Source organism: Babylonia areolata, chromosome 22, assembly GCF_041734735.1.
Source record: "Babylonia areolata isolate BAREFJ2019XMU chromosome 22, ASM4173473v1, whole genome shotgun sequence".
Classification (NCBI taxonomy): Eukaryota; Metazoa; Mollusca; class Gastropoda; order Neogastropoda; family Buccinidae; genus Babylonia; species Babylonia areolata.
This window is the reverse complement of record NC_134897.1, coordinates 12,688,329-12,707,564: the sequence shown is the minus strand read 5'-3', so window position 1 is coordinate 12,707,564 and position 19,236 is coordinate 12,688,329. Positions and strand designations below refer to the sequence as shown.

General features: G+C 44.6%; 1 protein-coding gene across 1 annotated transcript in view; it reads right to left on the bottom strand.

The window, feature by feature from the left end:
* The window catches only part of LOC143297514 (uncharacterized), a 43,514-nt gene extending 37,336 nt beyond the window's left edge, over nucleotides 1-6,178 (bottom strand). The window contains exon 1 of the mRNA XM_076609914.1: nucleotides 6,133-6,178. Coding sequence (XP_076466029.1) covers nucleotides 6,133-6,178 — 46 coding nt within the window. The remainder of the gene's footprint in view (nucleotides 1-6,132) is intronic.
* Nucleotides 6,179-19,236: the final 13,058 nt, after the last annotated feature.

The following is a 19,236-nucleotide window of genomic DNA, read 5'->3' as shown; positions in this document are numbered from 1 at the left end:
ACCACCATCGCCCGTTCGAATCAATCAAAAAGTCCAATGCAAGTTATAAATATCGTATGTGTGACGATACATTGTAACGTGTAAAGACTCCTATCTGTCTATGACCTATCCATCAATATGCACACATACACAGACACAAACAGACACAGACACACACACACACACACACACACAGACTGGCAAAACGCAGAGGAAACTGACAAGGGGAAAAAACCTCGCCTCCTGGACTTGAAACGTAAAAGCTGACAGTTCGGAATATTTCTCCTTTCCCCTCGCAAGCGACCCGTGTGATCGAGTAAAGGCGGGCGGGGTTTTTATGGACATCGAACCCAGTTACTGTCCAGATGAATCTCTCCCGTCTCCACCAGTGTTCAGCTAGGGTGGAGCCCCCACTTCAGGTTAGCACCCTGGGACATTTCCTGGACGGTATCGATATTTTCACTCACCGGATCGTACAATTTTTTCGACAAGATCCATGATTTATATTCAGACTGAGGGTGTTTGTTTTCCTTCACAATGTTTCGGAACCCTATACATAAAGGATTTTGTCCCTTATACGTCCCTCATATTGGTGTGTTGTTCAAAGATCAATTTTGACAGTGTCCCTGGAATGTAATGCTGTATTAATCATGATTTACCTTAACAAGTATGTTTACTATAGTACATCTGATTTGCTCACATGGTACCATTTCACCAGATACCTAGGTATTTGAATGGAATCCACTAAACATGAAAATGTTGTAGATGGTAATGTTTGTACACCAGTAGGTAATCCAATGATGATACAGCAAAAGAATGAACCCTGCACCTCATCATCATTATCATGTTTAAAACCACTCATTAAACAAACGTATTCAGCCATATCACATGTCGGTCATTTCGGTGCAGACTTATCGCAAAATCATCCGTGTGGACAAACACACGAAGGGTGTCTCTTGCTGGCTGCACTCTAATTAAAACCGTTGCATTTGGCGAACACAGCTGGCCATATATAAACGTTTCATTTGCAAACTTATTCTTACTTTTTTCGCCTCCTTTTGTCACAGTGTTGGCAATTCCGGTTTTTCATTTCTGGTTGCCCGCTCTCTGAATGCTGACACGCTTTCACTCACTCTCTGAAGAGCTCAATACTTCTGTGTGTGTGTGTGTGTGTGTGTGTGTCTGTGTGTGTGTCTGTGTGTGTGTGTGTGTGTGTAGTAGTAGTAGTAGTAGTAGTCTTCAGTTTAACGTCTTTCACTTTAAGTGATATTAGACGAGGAAAAAAGGGGGGTGGGGGCGTGGGGGTGGTGGAGGGCGGAGCGTGGTGGTGGGAACGGTATTGGGCAGAGAGTGATGAATGATGTGTGTGTATGTGTGTGCGCGCGTATGTGTGTGTGTGTGTGTGGTGGGGAAAGATACAGAGCAGTGTGTGTGTGTGTGTGTGTGTGTGTGTGTGTGTGTGTGTGTGTGTGTGTCCGTCTGTCTCTCTCTCCACTCCCTCTTTCTTTCCACGCGCATATGAGAGAGAGAGAGAGGGGAGGGGTAGAATATAAAAGGGAGAGGAGAGGGTGACTGGAAACGATGAGAGATGGAGAGAGGAGAGAAAGAGAGAGGAGGTGGGCAAAGTAGTGTGAAAGGTAGAGAGGGGTGGGGAACGGAAAGAGAGCAGAGAGAGAGACAGACAGACAGACAGACAGGCAGGCAGGCAGGCAGGCAGACAGACAGATGTTGCGGCACGTATTGTCGCCCTTGCATGTATAGTCGCCTGCGACAAAACGTGCAGCCCTCGCTGTATATATTGTCGCCCCTCTGCACGTATTGTCGCTGGCGACATTATGTGCAGGCCTCACTGCATGTATTCTCGCCCTGCACATATTGTCGCCGGCGACAGTATGTGCAGACCCTCACTGCACATATTGTCGCCCTTCTGCAAAATATGCCACTACAAAAAAAAAAAAAAAAAAAAAACCTGCACAGTTGGAGTGCGCTTGGCCTTGTGTCATGTTGTTCTTCTTATCATAGTTGTGTGTTGTTGTTGTTGTTGTTAATGTTTATGTTGTGTGCGCGTGTTCGCGTGCGCACGCGCGTCTGATTTCGTGTGTGTGTGTGTGTTCAGGAGTACATTCGTGTTTATCATGTAAAAGGGGTATGTGATGGGAGAGGTGGGGGTATATGTGTGCGGATGTGTTTGGCGTGTGTGCGTATGTCAGTGTGTGAGTGTGTGTGCATGTGTGCATGTGTGTGTGTGTGTGTGTGTGTGTGTGTGTGTGTGTGTGTGTGTTATCTTCGAGGGCACAACTTGTCAACAGCACGACGTTGGGTCATAAAAGTCACATCACAAGTCCTCACACAGTAGGATCGGGATCTTGAGTCGATCGCAAAAGTCAAGAGCGGATGGGTTGTAAACACAAACCGATAAATAGATGGACCAAACCAATGATCTTGTGGTCTTCCTTCATATCATTTCTTTTTGACATTATCCTATTTGAGAGCTGGATGAAAAAATAAAACAATTGATTGCTTATTCTATCTCCCTTAGAAATAAAATGCATCTTCATCTTCGATTTATTACCATTTTTATACTGCCAGAGCCTAAAATTAAAGCCATTTAGGCTTTCATCTTAATCTCTCTCTCTCTCTCTCTCATACGCACCCACTATAACCTTTATCATAGTGATCATCATGATACTATCATCGTTTCTACTCTAAAACACTGGCGACAATACATGCAGTGAGGTCTGCACGACAATATGTGCAGGGCGACAATATATACAGGAGAGCTGCACGTATTGTCGCCGGCGACAATACATGCAGGGTCGACAATACGTGCCGCAACAACAGAGACAGAGAAGAGTTTGTGGAGGAGAGGACGAGGGGAGGGTCGACTGGTGAGCACACGAACATTGATGAATGCAGATTATTTGTTATTCCCCCACCTCTCCACCCTCGGCCCCGCCTCTCCCTCTCTCACAAACACACTCTCTCTCTCTCTTGGGCTGGTTGTTTCATGGACTGACAGAGTACACAGTGAAGTGACATTGCATTTTATGATGTGATCGTGGGTGGAAGGAGGTGGAGGGGGGAGGAGGAGGAGAAAGACATTTTGTCCCGGTTTCCATGTAACTGATTCCTCGTCGCGTTGTGTCGGTGTTCTGTCACGATGCCGAATGGACTGCATGGCGAATGGCATCAAACGTTGCTGTTTTTGTTGTTATTCCCCTTCTCTCTTTCCCCGTCCCTCCCTCCCTCCCCCCCTCTCTCTCTCTCCCCGTCCCCACTCACTCCCCCCCCCCCCTCTCTCTCTTTCCCCGTCCCTCTATCTCTTCGTCTCTGTGTTGGTTGAGGACGAGTTGAAAATATCTATACGTGTTTTCAGTTCTGGACTTTCTTGCAACTTTCTTTCTACTGACACTGTAAATATCAGTTTAAAAATGATAAACTGACTGTGTAGCCCTGCAAGACTGTGTAACTGAACTGCGCTCTGACTTTCATTCTTTTTCTGTTATCTTTTCCCCACTAATACTTTGGTTTATCTTTCCTTCGTTGAAGTACATTACGCCATTTGCTCTCTCTCTCTCTCTCTCTCTCTCTCTCTCTCTCTCTGTGTGTGTGTGTGTGTGTGTGTGTGTGTGTGTGTGTGTGTGTGTGTGTGTGTGTGTGTGTGTGTGTCTGTCTGTCTGTCTGTCTGTCTGTCTCTGTCTCTCTCTCTCTCTGCTTTTCTCAAAACGTTTTTTGGTATGCCTACTCTTAGAATTTGAATGCAAAGAACTGTCGATTAAACCTTGTGTTTGACCTTTTCAACTGTTTTGCTTGAAGTATCTGGACCATTTTTGTTTACAAAAGCCATTAACATTGGCTGATTAAATTGTATGACATTTCCAACGTACAGTTCTGACGAAAATATCTATATTTCTTCCCATTCAAAAAGAAAAGGACAAAGAGGGTTACTTAAATCTTTAACAGAATTGTCTGTCTGGCGTAAATTAACACATTATGCAATCCACAAATATCATATTTTTCTTGTGGGGAAGGTGATGGAATGGTTCAGACGCTTATCTGCAAACACAGTGTCCGTGATGGTCTGGGTTCGAATCTCGGTCTCGCCCTTTCTCCCTAGTTTAACTGGAGAATCAAACTGAGTGTTTTCGTCATTCGGATGAGACGATGAAACGTGTGCAGCAAACATTTGTCTCTTTGAAAAAGAACACATGGCAGCATTAGTGTTGTGCTCTGGCAAAATTTTGTGAAAGAAATCCACTCTGGCTGGAACACAAATGTATACGCATGCCCTAAAGTTATGCTGCTGGTCAGCCGGGCATCTGCCAAGATGTGGTGTTGTGTATGTGGATTTGTCCGAACGCAGTGATGCCTCCATGTGAAACTGAAAAAAACTTTTCTAAATATTCGTGGTACACCAGGGTTCCACATTATCTTTAAATTCATAGACATCTACACCTATTATCTGCACATCTATCACCACATCTGTAGACGAATATCCATCACGTTGCTGATGGGTTATGCTAACATTAGTCATTTTATTTTACACACGTAGCTAACTGACCAGCGCGAAGATCTTTCCCACTGAGAAAAACACCGGTTTAAAAACAGCCCTAAACGACATACAACTGGATTCGAACGAATGGTAAACAACATGAAAAGCTTCACAAGAATATACGAAACACAGAGAGACGGAGAAGTAGGGGGGGCGGGGGGGGGGGGGGGGGACAGACAGACAGACAGAGACAGAGACACACAGAGAGAGACACAGAGACACTGAGAGAGTGTGGGAGGATGGCTAAGAGACAGACAGCCATTGAATCGGAAGACTATTTCTTTGCAAATCACCAACTTAACTCGAAACACAAAACCCGCGCAATCAGCGAACAAGCGATTCCCTTAAGAACACGGCCAACCCAGTTTCTTCCAAATTGAACTTTAGGCCACCTCTTTTCTATCTAATTTGCGTCATGAGTGACGTAATTAAGACTAATGACGTATTTTTCCCCATGCAGACAATTAATGATACTGCTGAGATTTCAGTTTGCAAGTTTCAGTTTCACCTTCACCTTACCTATCGAATGACCCAGTGGAGGGTCGTCGGGGCACCGCAGATGATTTCCAGACCAGTTCTCTCCAGACCAGAACAGAAACTTCAGTTTACTGGCGCAATAGCCGAGTGGTTAAAGCGTTCGACTTTCAATCTGAGGGTCCCGGGTTCGAATCTCGGTGGCGCCTGGTGGGTAAAGGGTGGAGATTTTTCCGATCTCCCAGGTCAACATATTTGCAGACCTGCTAGTGCCTGAACCCCCTTCGTGTGTGTACGCACGCAGAAGATCAAATACGCACGTTAAAGATCCTGTAATCCGTGTCAGCGTTCGGTGGGTTATGGAAACAAGAACATACCCAGCAAGCACAGTCCCGAAAACGGAGTATGGCTGCCTACATGGCGGGGTAAATAAACAAACGGTCATGCACGTAAAATGTTAAATGTTACATGTTTGTCTCAGTGTGTAGGTGTGCGTGCCTGAAATCTGACTGAATGACACAGGAAACGAATAATGACCGCCCAATGGCAGCCGTCAGTCGGCTCTACCCAGGTAGACAGCCTGTTGTGTAAATGATTCCGTGTGTGTAAGGCGCTTAGAGCTTGGTCTCCGACCGAGGACAGGCGCTATATAAATATCCATATCAATCAATCAATCAATCAATCAGTTTCTTGATGGATGGTGTGATCTTCCTGCGTATTCTACTCCAGTGGAGTTTAGATAAAATCATAAATTCTGGAATCAGCGATTTGTGATTGAAACGGATGGATAATATGGAATTGGAAAGTTGCGAGGAGAATGAAACAGGGTGTCACTAGACTAGTGATGATTATCTTATCACCCAAAACAAAATGAGAGGAAAAGACAGTTGCCTAACTGCTTATTTCTGTACTGATTTCTACAGTCGGTTGTCTAACTGCTTATTTCTGTACTGATTTCTAGCGTTTTTACTTCTGCTGCAAGAGAATATATAGCCTGCAACGAATCGTAAAAAAAAAAAAATAAATAAAATAAAGTATTCAGCGTTCTGCCTTTTATGCTGTTCACGTGAGATTGACCTACTGGATTAGGCTGTATTGCTTATCTTGGTCTATTTTCGTTTGCTTACCATACGCCCACACCGACAAATGGGTCAGCTTTTCTGTGGCCAACATCTAGGTGATATAAAACATAAGTTTGTGGTTGTTTATCGCGTCGTTATCCACTAATTGCAAATTGTTCATCGACGACACTGTCAAAGCAAGTGCAGAGTTGGGCAATAAGCCAAAATAAATTGCTTTGTTTCCAGCAAGAGGAAAATTGATTTGTAGAAAATTAGGCAATACGTTAAAATGAATGTCTCTGGTGAAATTTCAAGTCTCCAGAAGAAGAGGAGCAGGAAACAGGGAAGGAGAGAGAGGGGGAGAGAGAGAGAGAGAGAGAGAGAGAGAGAGAGAGAGAGAGAGAGAGAGAGAGAATTACCATGCAAATTGAAAACACACATCTAAACACAAAACCACTGCAATCACAGAATCGGCTATCTTCTCTCCCGGGAATGCCGCCCACAAATCTTAATCGGAATCGAACCTTGGACCTAATCATCTATCACCTCACGTCTGGCATTCCACAGACTTCACAGCCTGACATGCATCGTTTAGAGAAGAACTGCAACGAAAGGTGCCGAGTTTTACGTAAGTAAACTGGTGATAATCAAATAGGTATACATTTCAATTTAATTCAGGTCAGGTTTAATCACTGAAACCTGCTGGAACTTCTGCACGATATATATATTTCTTTCTCTTTTCTTTTGTTCTCTTTGTTTCTGACCGGTTTCTGTCATAAACTCGTTTGGTGGTTGTTGTTTGTTTGTTTTGGGTTTTTTTGTTGTTGTTTTTTGTTGTTGTTTTTTGTTTTTTTTGGGGGGGTTGTTTTTGTTTGTTTTGTTTGTGGTTTTTTTTTGTTTCGTTTTTTGTTTTTTTGGGTTTTCCCTCCCCCCCTTTTCTGCCTTTTCCTTCTTTTTTCCCTACGATTTCCACACACCATACACATAAAGCCTCTCTTTGCACTTGATAACTGGGTACGGTACTTTTATTTTCAGTGCTCAGGAAATTCCGGTAGCTTTTTCTGGCTGCACAAGCCTTTAGCGAACCATACGGATATAATCAGAGTTAAGTCCAGGCAGTCTCTTTGACAACTTTGGGGAAGACTGACCGGCATAAAAGTGTATGCACACGGTTGGCGAAATGTTTGATCAGTCACTCCCAAGAAGACAGACTGGCAGATTGACGGTCAGCCAGACAGAGAGATGTGGAGACAGACAGAGACAGGGAGATAGATTACTACACGTATCACAAACACAACTCTGAACATAAATCCAATGCATGCAAGGAATTCTCTCTTAACAATTCCGTCCGGAATTGAACTTAGGGCTTAATAAATCCACACGCCCCAATCTGACTCGGTGCTCAAACCCGGAAGAGAACTCTCAGGGAGAGAGAGAGAGGGAGGGTGTCGGGGGGTGACTGGGGTGAGGGTGTTGGGAGGAAAGGGAGGGGGGTAGGGAGAGTGTGAGGTCGGGGTTAAGATCTCTTGGGCGATCAGGACAGAATATCACCCCGAGGAACAACATGAAGGCATGAGGGTTATAAAAGCCTGATAGGATACGTTCGTGTTGTGAAGATGGCAGTGTATGCAATCAGCACCGGGGCTCTCTTTTGGCTATCGTGGGAGAGTCACAAAAATATGGCAGTATCTCTCCCCGCCCCCGCCCCCCTCCCCGCCCCCCACCCCCTCCCCACATCCCCTCATACATCTCCGTTGTTTACTCAATTACTGATTGATTTATTTGTTTCGTTTTGCTGAATGCAGCGATAAACAGCGATTAGATATAATTACTTCCTTTCGTTTCCCCCGCATTTACCCATCATTTGCATTAATATGTAGATTATTCATAACTGTGGACGTAATTGAAAAATAGTGCTGTTCATTCTACGAAAACTCGCGGAAACAAACGCACACATGTATGTAAATACGCAGCCGCCGACCCCCCTCCCCACCCCCCTATCCCACCCCGCACACACCTCTCTCAACCCCCAGACATACACAGACATTTGTTCCCATGACGACATGGTAACACATGCAAGATTTCTGGCAATGATATGTAAACTCGTCTGTCTGTTTCTCTCATCTTCCTCACAATGAATGGAAGCGTACATGCGCGCGTACATTTTAGTGAGATACAAGAGGAGGGGGCCGAAGAAAAGACAGACCAGACTAGAAGTTTTATTCAGATAGGCCATAGCCCCTACTGAAGGGGTGTGAACAAAGTACAGTAGTCAATCCAAAAAAGAAGAAGAAGAAGAAGAAAAGAAAAAGACAGAGGCAGGGAAGGACAGCAGATAAAGAAAGAGACACAAAGACAGAGCTACACAAGAGCAGGACAACCCGACATTTAAACAACAACAACAACAACAACAAACCTCAAATCCAAGTCAGCCAGTGGTCTTCTGTTCCCCAAGTACACGTTTTGTTCAGGACAAAAAGGAGGGGAGAGAAGTGAGGATGACAGAATCAGAGAAAATAACCATTCTCGGATGACAGAATCAGAGAAAATAACCATTCTCGGATGACAGAATCAGAGAAAATAACCACTCTGAACTACCAGGAGTGAAGACACACAGCTCGACGTGACACGTATGGGTGGTTGCAAGCGCAGAAAATGTCATTCACGCAAACTGCAGTGCAGACAGTTTTATCTCCTGCACAGTTTCCTTCATGCGAAGTAAGCAAGTCAGAACCAAACCGAATTTATGGGGAGGGGGCATGGGGTGGTGGGGTGGGCAGGGAGCCCTGGACACGTTTATTCTATTTCTAGAAGGAAGCGAAAGTAAAATGTGGCTGAATACGATTATCCGGTTTCATTTTCAAGGTTTCATCAGACTTTACGATTTGCCGGTGCTTAAGTGTTGGGCCAATAAAATCCTTCCATGTTTTAGCGTGGTTCCCACGCCGCTCCCGCGCATACACGCACACGCACGCACACAAACACTAATGCACACTTTCTCTGCCAATATCGCTTGGTGGTTTTGGGATAAAACGGAAATTTTTAGGCTAACGTCCTTTCAAAGGAAAAGAATGATGAGCGGTCCAGTGGCAGCTGTCAGTCGGCTCTATCAAAGTATGCGGTCTGTTGTTATCATCATCATCTTCTTCTTCTGTTTCTTCTTCTTCTTCGCCTTCTTTCATAAGAGTGATATGAAATGGAAAGAATAAACATTACAAATGAATTAAGATGAGTGATATGAAATGGAAAGAATAAACACTGCAAATGAATTAAGATTAGAGTCAAATTAAACTCTTCCACAGCATTCTCCACAAGATCTTGAGCTGTGGTCTGGCTACCAGTTTTTCGGATGAAACGATAAACCGAAGTCATGTGCGCAGTATGCACTTAGCAAACGCAAAAATAACACTAAAGCGTTGTCCCTGACAACATTCTGAAGAGAAAAAGGCAATAAAACAAATACAACTGTACACAGACGAATAAAAATGGATAGCGTTGCATTATAGCGAGGCGCTCTCCCTGGGAGAACAGCTCGAATTTCACACAGAGAAAAATATGTTGTGACGGAACTACAATAGGCCTGTGCCGCCTTCATGTTTTGAAGACAGTGACGAACACTGATAAAAGGGACAAAGAAAGAGGCAGACAGACACATATTATTCTGAGCTCCCTACACCGAAAGCTCTATGGCTGTTTCTGAAGAAATGTGATCTGCAGGAAATGTGACGAAAGATTTTTTGTTTCTTGTGACAGGAAGGAGGGATCAATAGGAGAAAGAAACAGACAGAGAAACAGATATACACCGAAGTTGAAATAGAGAAAGGAGTGATGGGAAGAAAGACAAAGAGAGAGACTTGGGAGAGAAGGGGGTGGGGAAGTAGAGGGAGAGAGCAAGACAGCAGTTACCATCTGAATCCAAAGATAAAATCAACATGTCCATAAACGTTTCTTTTAACCTTCCTCACCTGTTTCGTCCTGAAGGGATCCTTCGGGCCGAATATCATATAAACTAAAAACTTGTTTATTCTCCACCCTTCACACTGTTTCAACACAGCCAACGTGGGATACTGCGGGAGGATGTTTTTTCAAGACTTCAGGAAAAGAATACCGCTGTATTCTGCTGGACTACCATGGACTTTGAAGGTCACTGGGACACACGAAGACAAGGCAGCTTATCAACAAAATGCCAACAACCTGCAATGTGTAGTTCCTGTTCAGCGTGACTGACTCTTGTACTTGTGAACAACTTTGCCCTTCGGAGAAAGGTCGCCAGAAACTGATGCTGAACATGAACTGTGGTCTTCGTTATAAACTTTGTTTTCAATGCATGTCTGTCTGTTGGCATGCATATTCACATGTTGGTGCGTAATCAAATCGCTTCCTCAGAATCGGGGTTGGCACGCACATGCAGAGAAAGTAAAAGAAGAGACAGACAGACAGACATGGAGTAAGAGAGAGAGACAGGCAGACACAGAGAGAGAGGGGGGGGGGCGAGAGAGAGAACAGAAAGGATGAGGAAGAGGTGTTATTGTGATTAACACTACCATACCTCCCTGCAAAATTAGGATTTGAGCAGAACTGGAGAGAGACACAGAGAGAGAGAGAGGGGTGGGAGAGAAGAAGGAAAAGAAGAAAGATGGAATGGAGAGACAGACAGACATACAGAGACCGAGAGGGACAGAGAGACAAAGAGAAAGAGACAGACAGACAAAGACCTGTTAGGAAATGGTTACCCAGAAGATACAGAGATAGGAGAGAGAGAGAGAGAGAGAGAGAGAGAGAGAGTCACAGGGGAAGAGATGGGGGGGGGGTAAATTTGCGACTGCTGCACACGCCATAAACCCCTGTGTGCAATGCAGATCATCCAGTGTGCAGTTCTTGTCTTGTGATTTTCTGTCGGTGGTACAGTGTCGTTGTCATAAAATTGAAACTTCACAGTCTTCACTCTTCGGTGAGCGGACTATTGAATTCCGTCTGCACTACAGTCACAGTTGTTTGTTGAGAGAGAGAGGGGGGGAGAGAGAGAGAGAGAGAGAGAGAGAGAGAGAGACAGACAGACAGACAGACAGACAGACAGACAGACAGACAGACAGACAGACAGACAGACAGACAGACAGACAGACTGAGTGAGTGAGTGAGTGAGTGTGAGTGAGTGAGTGAGTGAGTGAGTGAGTGAGTGAGTGAGTGTGTGTGTGTGTGTGTGTGTGTGTGTGTGTGTGTGTGTGTGTGAGAGAGAGAGACAGACAGACAGACAGACAGACAGTGAGTGAGTGTGTGTGTGTGTGTGTGTGTGTGTGTGTGTGTGTGTGTGTGTGTGTGTGTGTGTGTGTCTGTCTGTCTGTGAGTGAGAGAGAGACAGAGAGAGACAGCGAGAGAGAGTGAGTGTGTAAGAGAGAGAGAGTGAGTGAGAGAAAGAGAGAGAAAGAGAAAGAGGGAGGTGGGGTAGGTTGGGGTGGAGGATGGGTCAGAAAACGACACAAACTCGGCACATTTGTGACCGCCGCACACGCCATAAACCCCTCTCTGCGATGCAGATTTCCCAGTGTGCCCTTCTGCCGAAACTGTCACCATCCCCACCAGTCTTTGTACCCTCTGTCCGCTTCACCACGTGACTTTGAGGATCATCTCCCTTGATCGTCCGTTTAGGCTTTGACCTCCCATCCCTCTCTCCCTCCCTCCCAGTCCCTCTACAAAGCGATAACTATTGAAGAGAAGAAGGGGTGAAGTCTGTCAGATCGTGAATTATCGTGCCTCGAGTTCCATTCTCTTGAAGTACAGGAAGAAGTAGTTGTCTTTTAAAAGATGGGACTGTGCATATATTGGGATTCACATTGTAATCTCTGTCTGTCTGTCACACACACACACACACACACACACACACACACACACACACACACACACACACACACTGTCTGAGATTCGATGCAAGACAACCTACACCAACAACAGAAGCACACTGTTCATCGGATGAGCTTTAAACAAGACGGCTTCTCAGCCAACACAGCCAACTTTTCTGTCTCTGAAGCAGGACAGGGACGATAAAAAAGGGCGATAAATGTTGAAGTCTTCTGCTTCTCTTCCGGTGGTCCAATACCGTGTGCATAAACTCGAGACTGTCCAATTTCCGGCTGCTGTACTGTTGGTGGAGAAGAGGGGTCTGATCTAGACTGAAGGCATAGTAGTGTGGAAAGAACGTGAAGAGAGGAAGACAAACAGACAGAAACAAATTCTAGCAATTTGTTTCTTTCGATGTGTGTGTGTGTGTGTGTGTGTGTGTGTGTGTGTGTGTGTGTGTGTGTGTGTGAGAGTGTGAGAGAGAGACAGACAGACAGACAGAGACACAGAGAGAAAAAATTATGTGTGTGTTCGTGCGTGCGCGTGTGTGTATGCGTGCGTGTGTGTGCGTGCGTGTGGATAATCAGATGTGCTCAAACCATTTAACACAAGAAAGCTCCCAGTTCGTCATGTAAATCTGATCATACTGTCAGATCAATGTGCAGTGAGGATATGAAACGCCGGAGAAAACTTGAAAATAAAACCAAGTAATCATATTTACCCCGTGTATATTGTCACCCTCGAGACTCAAAAAAAGGAAAGGGGGGTGCAGAAAGGGTGGAGAGAGGGAGGGAGAAGGAGGAAGGGAGAAAGAGAGAGAAAGCGAGACGGACAGAAACAGAGAGAGACAGAGACAGACAGACAAAGAGATGCAGAGAGAACCGGCACACGTGTGCACCCACCATAAAGCCCAGTCTGCAATGCAGATTTCACAATGTCTCAATACTTTTTTTTTTAGCTGAATCGCCAACCTCTCTGAGAATTCCCTTGACCGTCCGTGTGGATTTTATCCCCACGTCCACACAGTGATAACTGTTGGAATGAACGAAGGCTGAGGCCTGAGTCATAGTGTAGACTGTACCTCCACTGAGATCCATTTTGTGGAAGAACTGAGGAAGGTATTGTCAAGATCGATAGGCCTGTGCATGCAAAAAAAAAAGTTAAAGGCTATCAAGATCGATAGGTCTGTGCATGTTAAAAAAAAAAAAAAAGGTTATCAAGATCGATAGGTCTGTGCATGTTAAAGAAAAGGTTAAAGGTTATCAAGATCGATAGGTCTGTGCATGTTAAAGAAAAGGTTAAAGGCTATCAAGATCGATAGGTCTGTGCATGTTAAAGAAAAGGTTAAAGGTTATCAAGATCGATAGGTCTGTGCATGTTAAAGAAAAGGTTAAAGGTTATCAAGATCGATAGGTCTGTGCATGTTAAAGAAAAGGTTAAAGGTTATCAAGATCGATAGGTCTGTGCATGTTAAAGAAAAGGTTAAAGGCTATCAAGATCGATAGGTCTGTGCATGTTAAAGAAAAGGTTTAAGGTTATCAAGATCGATAGGTCTGTGCATGTTAAAGAAAAAGGTTAAAGGTTATCAAGATCGACAGGTCTGTACAAGTTAAAGAAAAGGTTAAAGGTTATCAAGATCGATAGGTCTGTGCATGTTAAAGAAAAGGTTAAAGGTTATCAAGATCGATAGGTCTGTGCATGTTAAAGAAAAGGTTAAAGGCTATCAAGATCGATAGGTCTGTGCATGTTAAAGAAAAAGGTTAAAGGTTATCAAGATCGATAGGTCTGTGCATGTTAAAGAAAAGGTTAAAGGCTATCAAGATCGATAGGTCTGTGCATGTTAAAGAAAAGGTTAAAGGTTATCAAGATCGATAGGTCTGTGCATGTTAAAGAAAAGGTTAAAGGTTATCAAGATCGATAGGTCTGTGCATGTTAAAGAAAAAGGTTAAAAGTCCCATAGGCTTCTCCGGCCATCTGGGCAGTGAATTCATGTGCACATCCACTGTCTCGGGCTGGGCATAGGAAGGCGGGGCTCAATCGTCTCCTTCTGCCGTTTTCAACCTTCTCCAACCGAAGTCAGGTACCCGCTGACACCTGGGTGGAGTGGGGAAAATAGGAGTAAAGTGCCTTTCCAAAGAACACAACACCAACGGGGCCTCGAACCCTGATCACTGGTGAACACTAGATCAGAAGTCCAACGCCTAACCAATTTTGCCACGGTATCTCCTTGAAGATGTACCAGTTGTATATTCAGTGTTGGTTTTTTTGCTGATTCTTTTGTCTTAAGGCCAGACGGAATTCAACACTCCGGTAACAGTCATGCAGGCACGTTTAACAGTCTCAAATGTTTTCCAACGACACAAGACCGTTGTCTGAAAACTTCCACGTTTATCGCCCTTTTTATCACCCCTCTCCTGGGTCGGGGACCAGATAGTTCGCTCAATGGCTGACAAACCATCTAGTTTAAGCTCATCTGATGAACAGTTCAATTTTAAAGTCTCTACGCAGAAAATGAGAATGTTTTATGTTGAAACAAATCTCGTCTCTCTTCACGAAGAACAGACGTGACGTCAATGTATCCATTCAGAATACACCGTCAGACTGGGAAGAAAGACAATGGGTGACGCAGACTGATGGGACTGGTGGAGATGGTGACAGTTTCAGCAGAAGGGCACACTGGGTAATCTGCATCGCAGACAGGGGTTTATGGCGTGTGCGGCGGTCGCGAATGTGCCGAGTTTGTGTCGTTTTCTGACCCATCCTCCCCCCCCCACCCCACCTCCCTCTCTCTCACTCACACACACATACACTCTCTCTCTCTCTCTCTCTCTCTCTCTCTCTCTCTCTCTCTCTCTAAACAAACAACTGTGACTGTAGTCCAGACAGAATTCAATAGTCCACTCACCGAAGAGTGAAGACTGTGAAGTTTCAATTTTATGACAACGACACTACCACCGACAGAAAATCACAAGACTTCCACGTTTATCGCCCTTTTTATCGCCACTCTCCTGGGTCGGAGACGGGCAAGTTGGCTCAATGGCTGACAGGCCGTCTTGTTTAAAAACAGTTTCGATCTGCAGTACAATTCTAAGCTACTGTGTGCGAATAAAAAAGAATTAAAAAACGTTCCGGTTGTGTGAACGCGAATTACAGAACTTTTCTTTAAAAAAATAAATAAATAAAGAAGAAGAAAAAGCAACGCACATGGAAAGTGTCCAATTTCTTTGACCCGAAAAAAAATGCCGCATATTCGTATTTGAAAGATTTGAAATATAGTGTCGTCTGGCTGCAAACAGGCACACATGCTTAGACGTATCACTGATATTCTTTGCATGTATGCATGTTTACGAAGGAGCGTGCGTGCGTGCGTGCGTGCTTGTAGGGGGAGCGCGTCCGAGTGGATATGCATATGCTTCCTTCACCTCCACCTCATATGTGCGTGTGGGTGCGTGCGCGCCCGCACGCGCGCGCGTGTGTGTATGTGCCCGAGTGTGGGTGCGCGTATATCCCATCTCTGTCGAACTGAATATGCATAAGTTTATGTTTTGTTGTTGTTTTTTGTTTGTTTGTTTATGCTCCCTCGTCATTTTAATCTCTCATTTTCCATATTCTCCTTTACTTTCTCTGTCTCTGTTTCAACCTCCAGTCTTCTTCCACCTCCCTCACGCCCCCACGCCCCTCCTCTATCCCTACACCGCTAATGCAGCACATTACACAGGCAGAACTAATTGTGTAACTTTCCATGCCCTGTCTGCCGGCCTGTCTCCTCAACTTGTGCCGCCCTCGTCACACTCTCACACATGCAGAAAAAAAAACCCTGACCGGATCCTCTGGGGGATTCAAGGAAACGTGTACTCCATCGATCATCGTGTGATGATAAGTTCGCCACGTACACTGTGTTGGCGGAATTCTCTTCGTTTCTCTCTCTCTTTTTGTCTTTCTCTCTCTGTCTTTCTCTGTCTGTCTGTCTGTCTGTCTCTCTCCTATCTTATCCTCTCTATCTGTATTCTGTATCTTATCCTCTCTATCTGTATTCCTCTCCTTCACTCTCTCTATCTCTCCTTCCCTTTCTGCCTCCCCCTCTCTCTTTTTCTTTTCTTTCTCTCTCCCTGTTTTTCTTTTCTTTCTCTCTCTGTCTTTTGTGTCTGTCTGACTCTTTCTCCTCTCGCTCGCTCGCTCTCTGTCTGTCTGTTTCTCTCTCTCCCTCCAATCCTATCCTCTCTGTATCTGTATTACCCTCTCTGTATTAGTCTCTCCTTCACTCTGTTTCTTTATCTCTCCCTCTCCTTCCCTCTCTGTCTTTCCATCTCTCTCTTTTTTTTCTTTTTCTCCTTCTGTCTTCTCTGTCTCTCCCTCTCATATCCTCTAAGTATCTATAGCATTCTCCTTCTGTCTTCTCTGTCTCTCCCTCTCATATCCTCTAAGTATCTATAGCTCCCTCTCTCTATTAGTCTCTCCTTCCCTCTCTCCGTCTCTTTAGCTCTTCCGCTCCTTCCCTCTCTGTCTTTTCCCTCTCTTCCCCCCCCCCCCCCCAACCCCCCCGCTCTCTCCATCTCCTGTCCTGTCATATCCTCGGTGCATCTGTACCCGCTCACCGTATTTCTCTCTCCCTCACTCTCTGTCTCTCCTTCCCTCTCTGTCCCACTCTGCATCTATCTTTCCCTACCTCTCTCTCTCTCTGTCTATATCTGTCTTTCTCTATCTCTATCTGTCTGTCTCGGTCTCTGCCACTCTCTGTCTCCGTCTGTCTCTCCTATCCTACCCTCTCTGTATCAGTAACCCCCTCTCCGTATAAGTCTCTCCCTCACTCTCTGTCTCTCACCGTCTCTGTACCTCTCCCTCTCCTTCCCTCCCTGTATCTATATTCCCCCCTTCCTCTCTCTCTTTCTCTCTCCCTCATTCTTTGTCTTTCCTTCCCCCTCTCGGTCCCACTCTGCATCTATCTTTCCCTCCCTCCCTCTCTCCACCAATCGATTGTGTGCCTTCCCCCATTCCCCCTCCCCCAGCCCCCGCCCCCCACCTGCTCTGACTAAACTAGCTGAATCAGCCGTCAGGATCACACCCCAGGGCTGAGTTCAGTGTGCAGCCCGGTCAGGTCTGACGTCTCACATCAGTTTCTGAACATCGCTCACCGACCTGCCGACACTGCATCACAAGACAGCTTCATTTATCGCCCCTTTCTCATCGACCCTCTCCTGTCTTGGAAAGCTGAAAGGGTTGAGCGAGTTGAGCCAATGGCTGCAAAGGTGCAATGTCCCGCGCGTTGCAGTGCATTCGTTTTACTTCCTGCTCTTGTCTGCAGGTAATGGGAGTGAAAGACTCCTCATCAGAATCTTTTTTTTCTCCATATGGCGAGGAATACCAAACACTGAACTGAAAATATGCCTAGTTTAATTAATAAACAACACAATTTTTTGTCACAAGAAGTGTGAGTATAGGTGTGTATAATTCAACACTAACTGCATGAACGTGGTTGATAATAGCACGTGACTATTTCTTCTTTTTTCTTTTCTTTTCTGTCTTTCTTTCTTCTCCTTTTTTTTCTTTGTTGCCATGTTGCCAACGTTGTGCTATGCGTGAAGACTCAAGAGACATCGATTACAGGTGTCACTGTTTGACAATAACAACACCATACGCCAGCAAAAACGTGGTAACTGTGACAATAGGTTATATTAAGCTGGATCACAAAAAAAATCAGCATTATCTTTCTGTGAAATCCTGCTCCTATATTATTTGCTCTTTTGTCATGCGTCTTGTGTGTGTGTGTGTGTGTGTGTGTGTGTGTGTGTGTAGGTGACATAGGTGTGTAGGTGTGGAAAGGTAGGGGGTCCCCGTGGCAAAACCTCATGGTAACCTTTACTTACAGTTACGTCCTTTTTCTGTATTGACTACGCTTCGTTTCATAGCACGTTTCATATTACAAGACTTTCCTCTAAGGTGTGGGAAACTAGCTAAGCTTTTTTCCTGGATGGATACAAAAAATATCCTGTCTCCATTTCTTTGATGTTTCTTTCTCTCCGTCAGAAGAGACAGCAGTGTGAAGAAAGAAGAGAATTCCATTGTTTTCTTTGTCACTTCCTGTCTTTCTCCATCGTCTTTCTCAAGTCAATTATCTGCTTTGTTTTTGGTTGGGTTTTGGTGTGTTTTTTTAGTGAAAGGTGCCTTCTGACTTTATGAAAAGGGAAAAGTCAGTCATGAAATATCGCTGTTGTTGCAAAATACACGCTCACACACTTGTAAATATACACGCGCGCGCGCAAGCACACACACACACACACACACACACACACACACACGTGTAGACACGCCCCCACGCGCACACTCCCATATTTCTGATACAACAAGAATGGAGCATTCATCGCAGTTAATACCGTACATATTTCAATCCTGGCGACACTGTTTTCTGCTCTCTCTCTCTCTCTCTCTCTCTCTCTCTCTCTCTCTGTCTCACACACACACACACACACACACACACACACACACACACACACACACATCGATATGGTAATTCAATAACTAACCTTCCGTTTGATCGCCATGTTTTTGTAACGTTGGGGGTGTGGGCAGAGAGAGAACTAAGGCTGTTGATGTCTTCAAGTATCACACTCCTCGTCAAACGAGAGAGATAAAGATTGGATTTCAAGAGTGTCAGTAAAATGATAATGCCCTATCCAAACACTATGCTATCCAGACATGTTTCTTCGAAATGGGCTGATTTACACCTACTCAAAAGAAGTCAAATAACGAAACGAAGGAAACCGAAACAAAGTTTTTCGTGGGAATGTTATTTTTGTTGTTGTTTAGTTACCAGCAGTAGCGATATGTTCTGGATTTTGGATGCTACACTTATTTCTATCGCTCATGAATTCTTATCCTTATCACTGTATCAGTGTTTTTCTACCTTGTGATCCACCTATGTGTGTATTTAATTATCTTACAGTAATGATTGTATCATGACATTTCAAACATGAATTATAAAGTATCTTGCACCGATGCCTATATCGTGATATTTCAAACACCGTACATGGAATTTCTAGTATCTGTTCATACTGCAGTGTTATTTACCAATGTGAGCGTTTCCGTTCAAATTTATTTTTGTGTGCCACCATGTGTGTGTACACACACTCTCTCTCTCTCTCTCTCTCTCTCTCTCTCTCTCTCTCTCTCTCTCTCTCTCTATCTATCTAGCTAGCTAGCTAGCTCTCTATCTATCTAGCTCTATCTCTCTCGCTCGCTCGCCCGCTCTGCCAGTCTCTCTCTCAAATTCTTTACCCAGGGTAACTTTTCGCCCTGGTTTAAGCACTCTCGACGTCCGCTCGTCCTTCAGTCAACTTG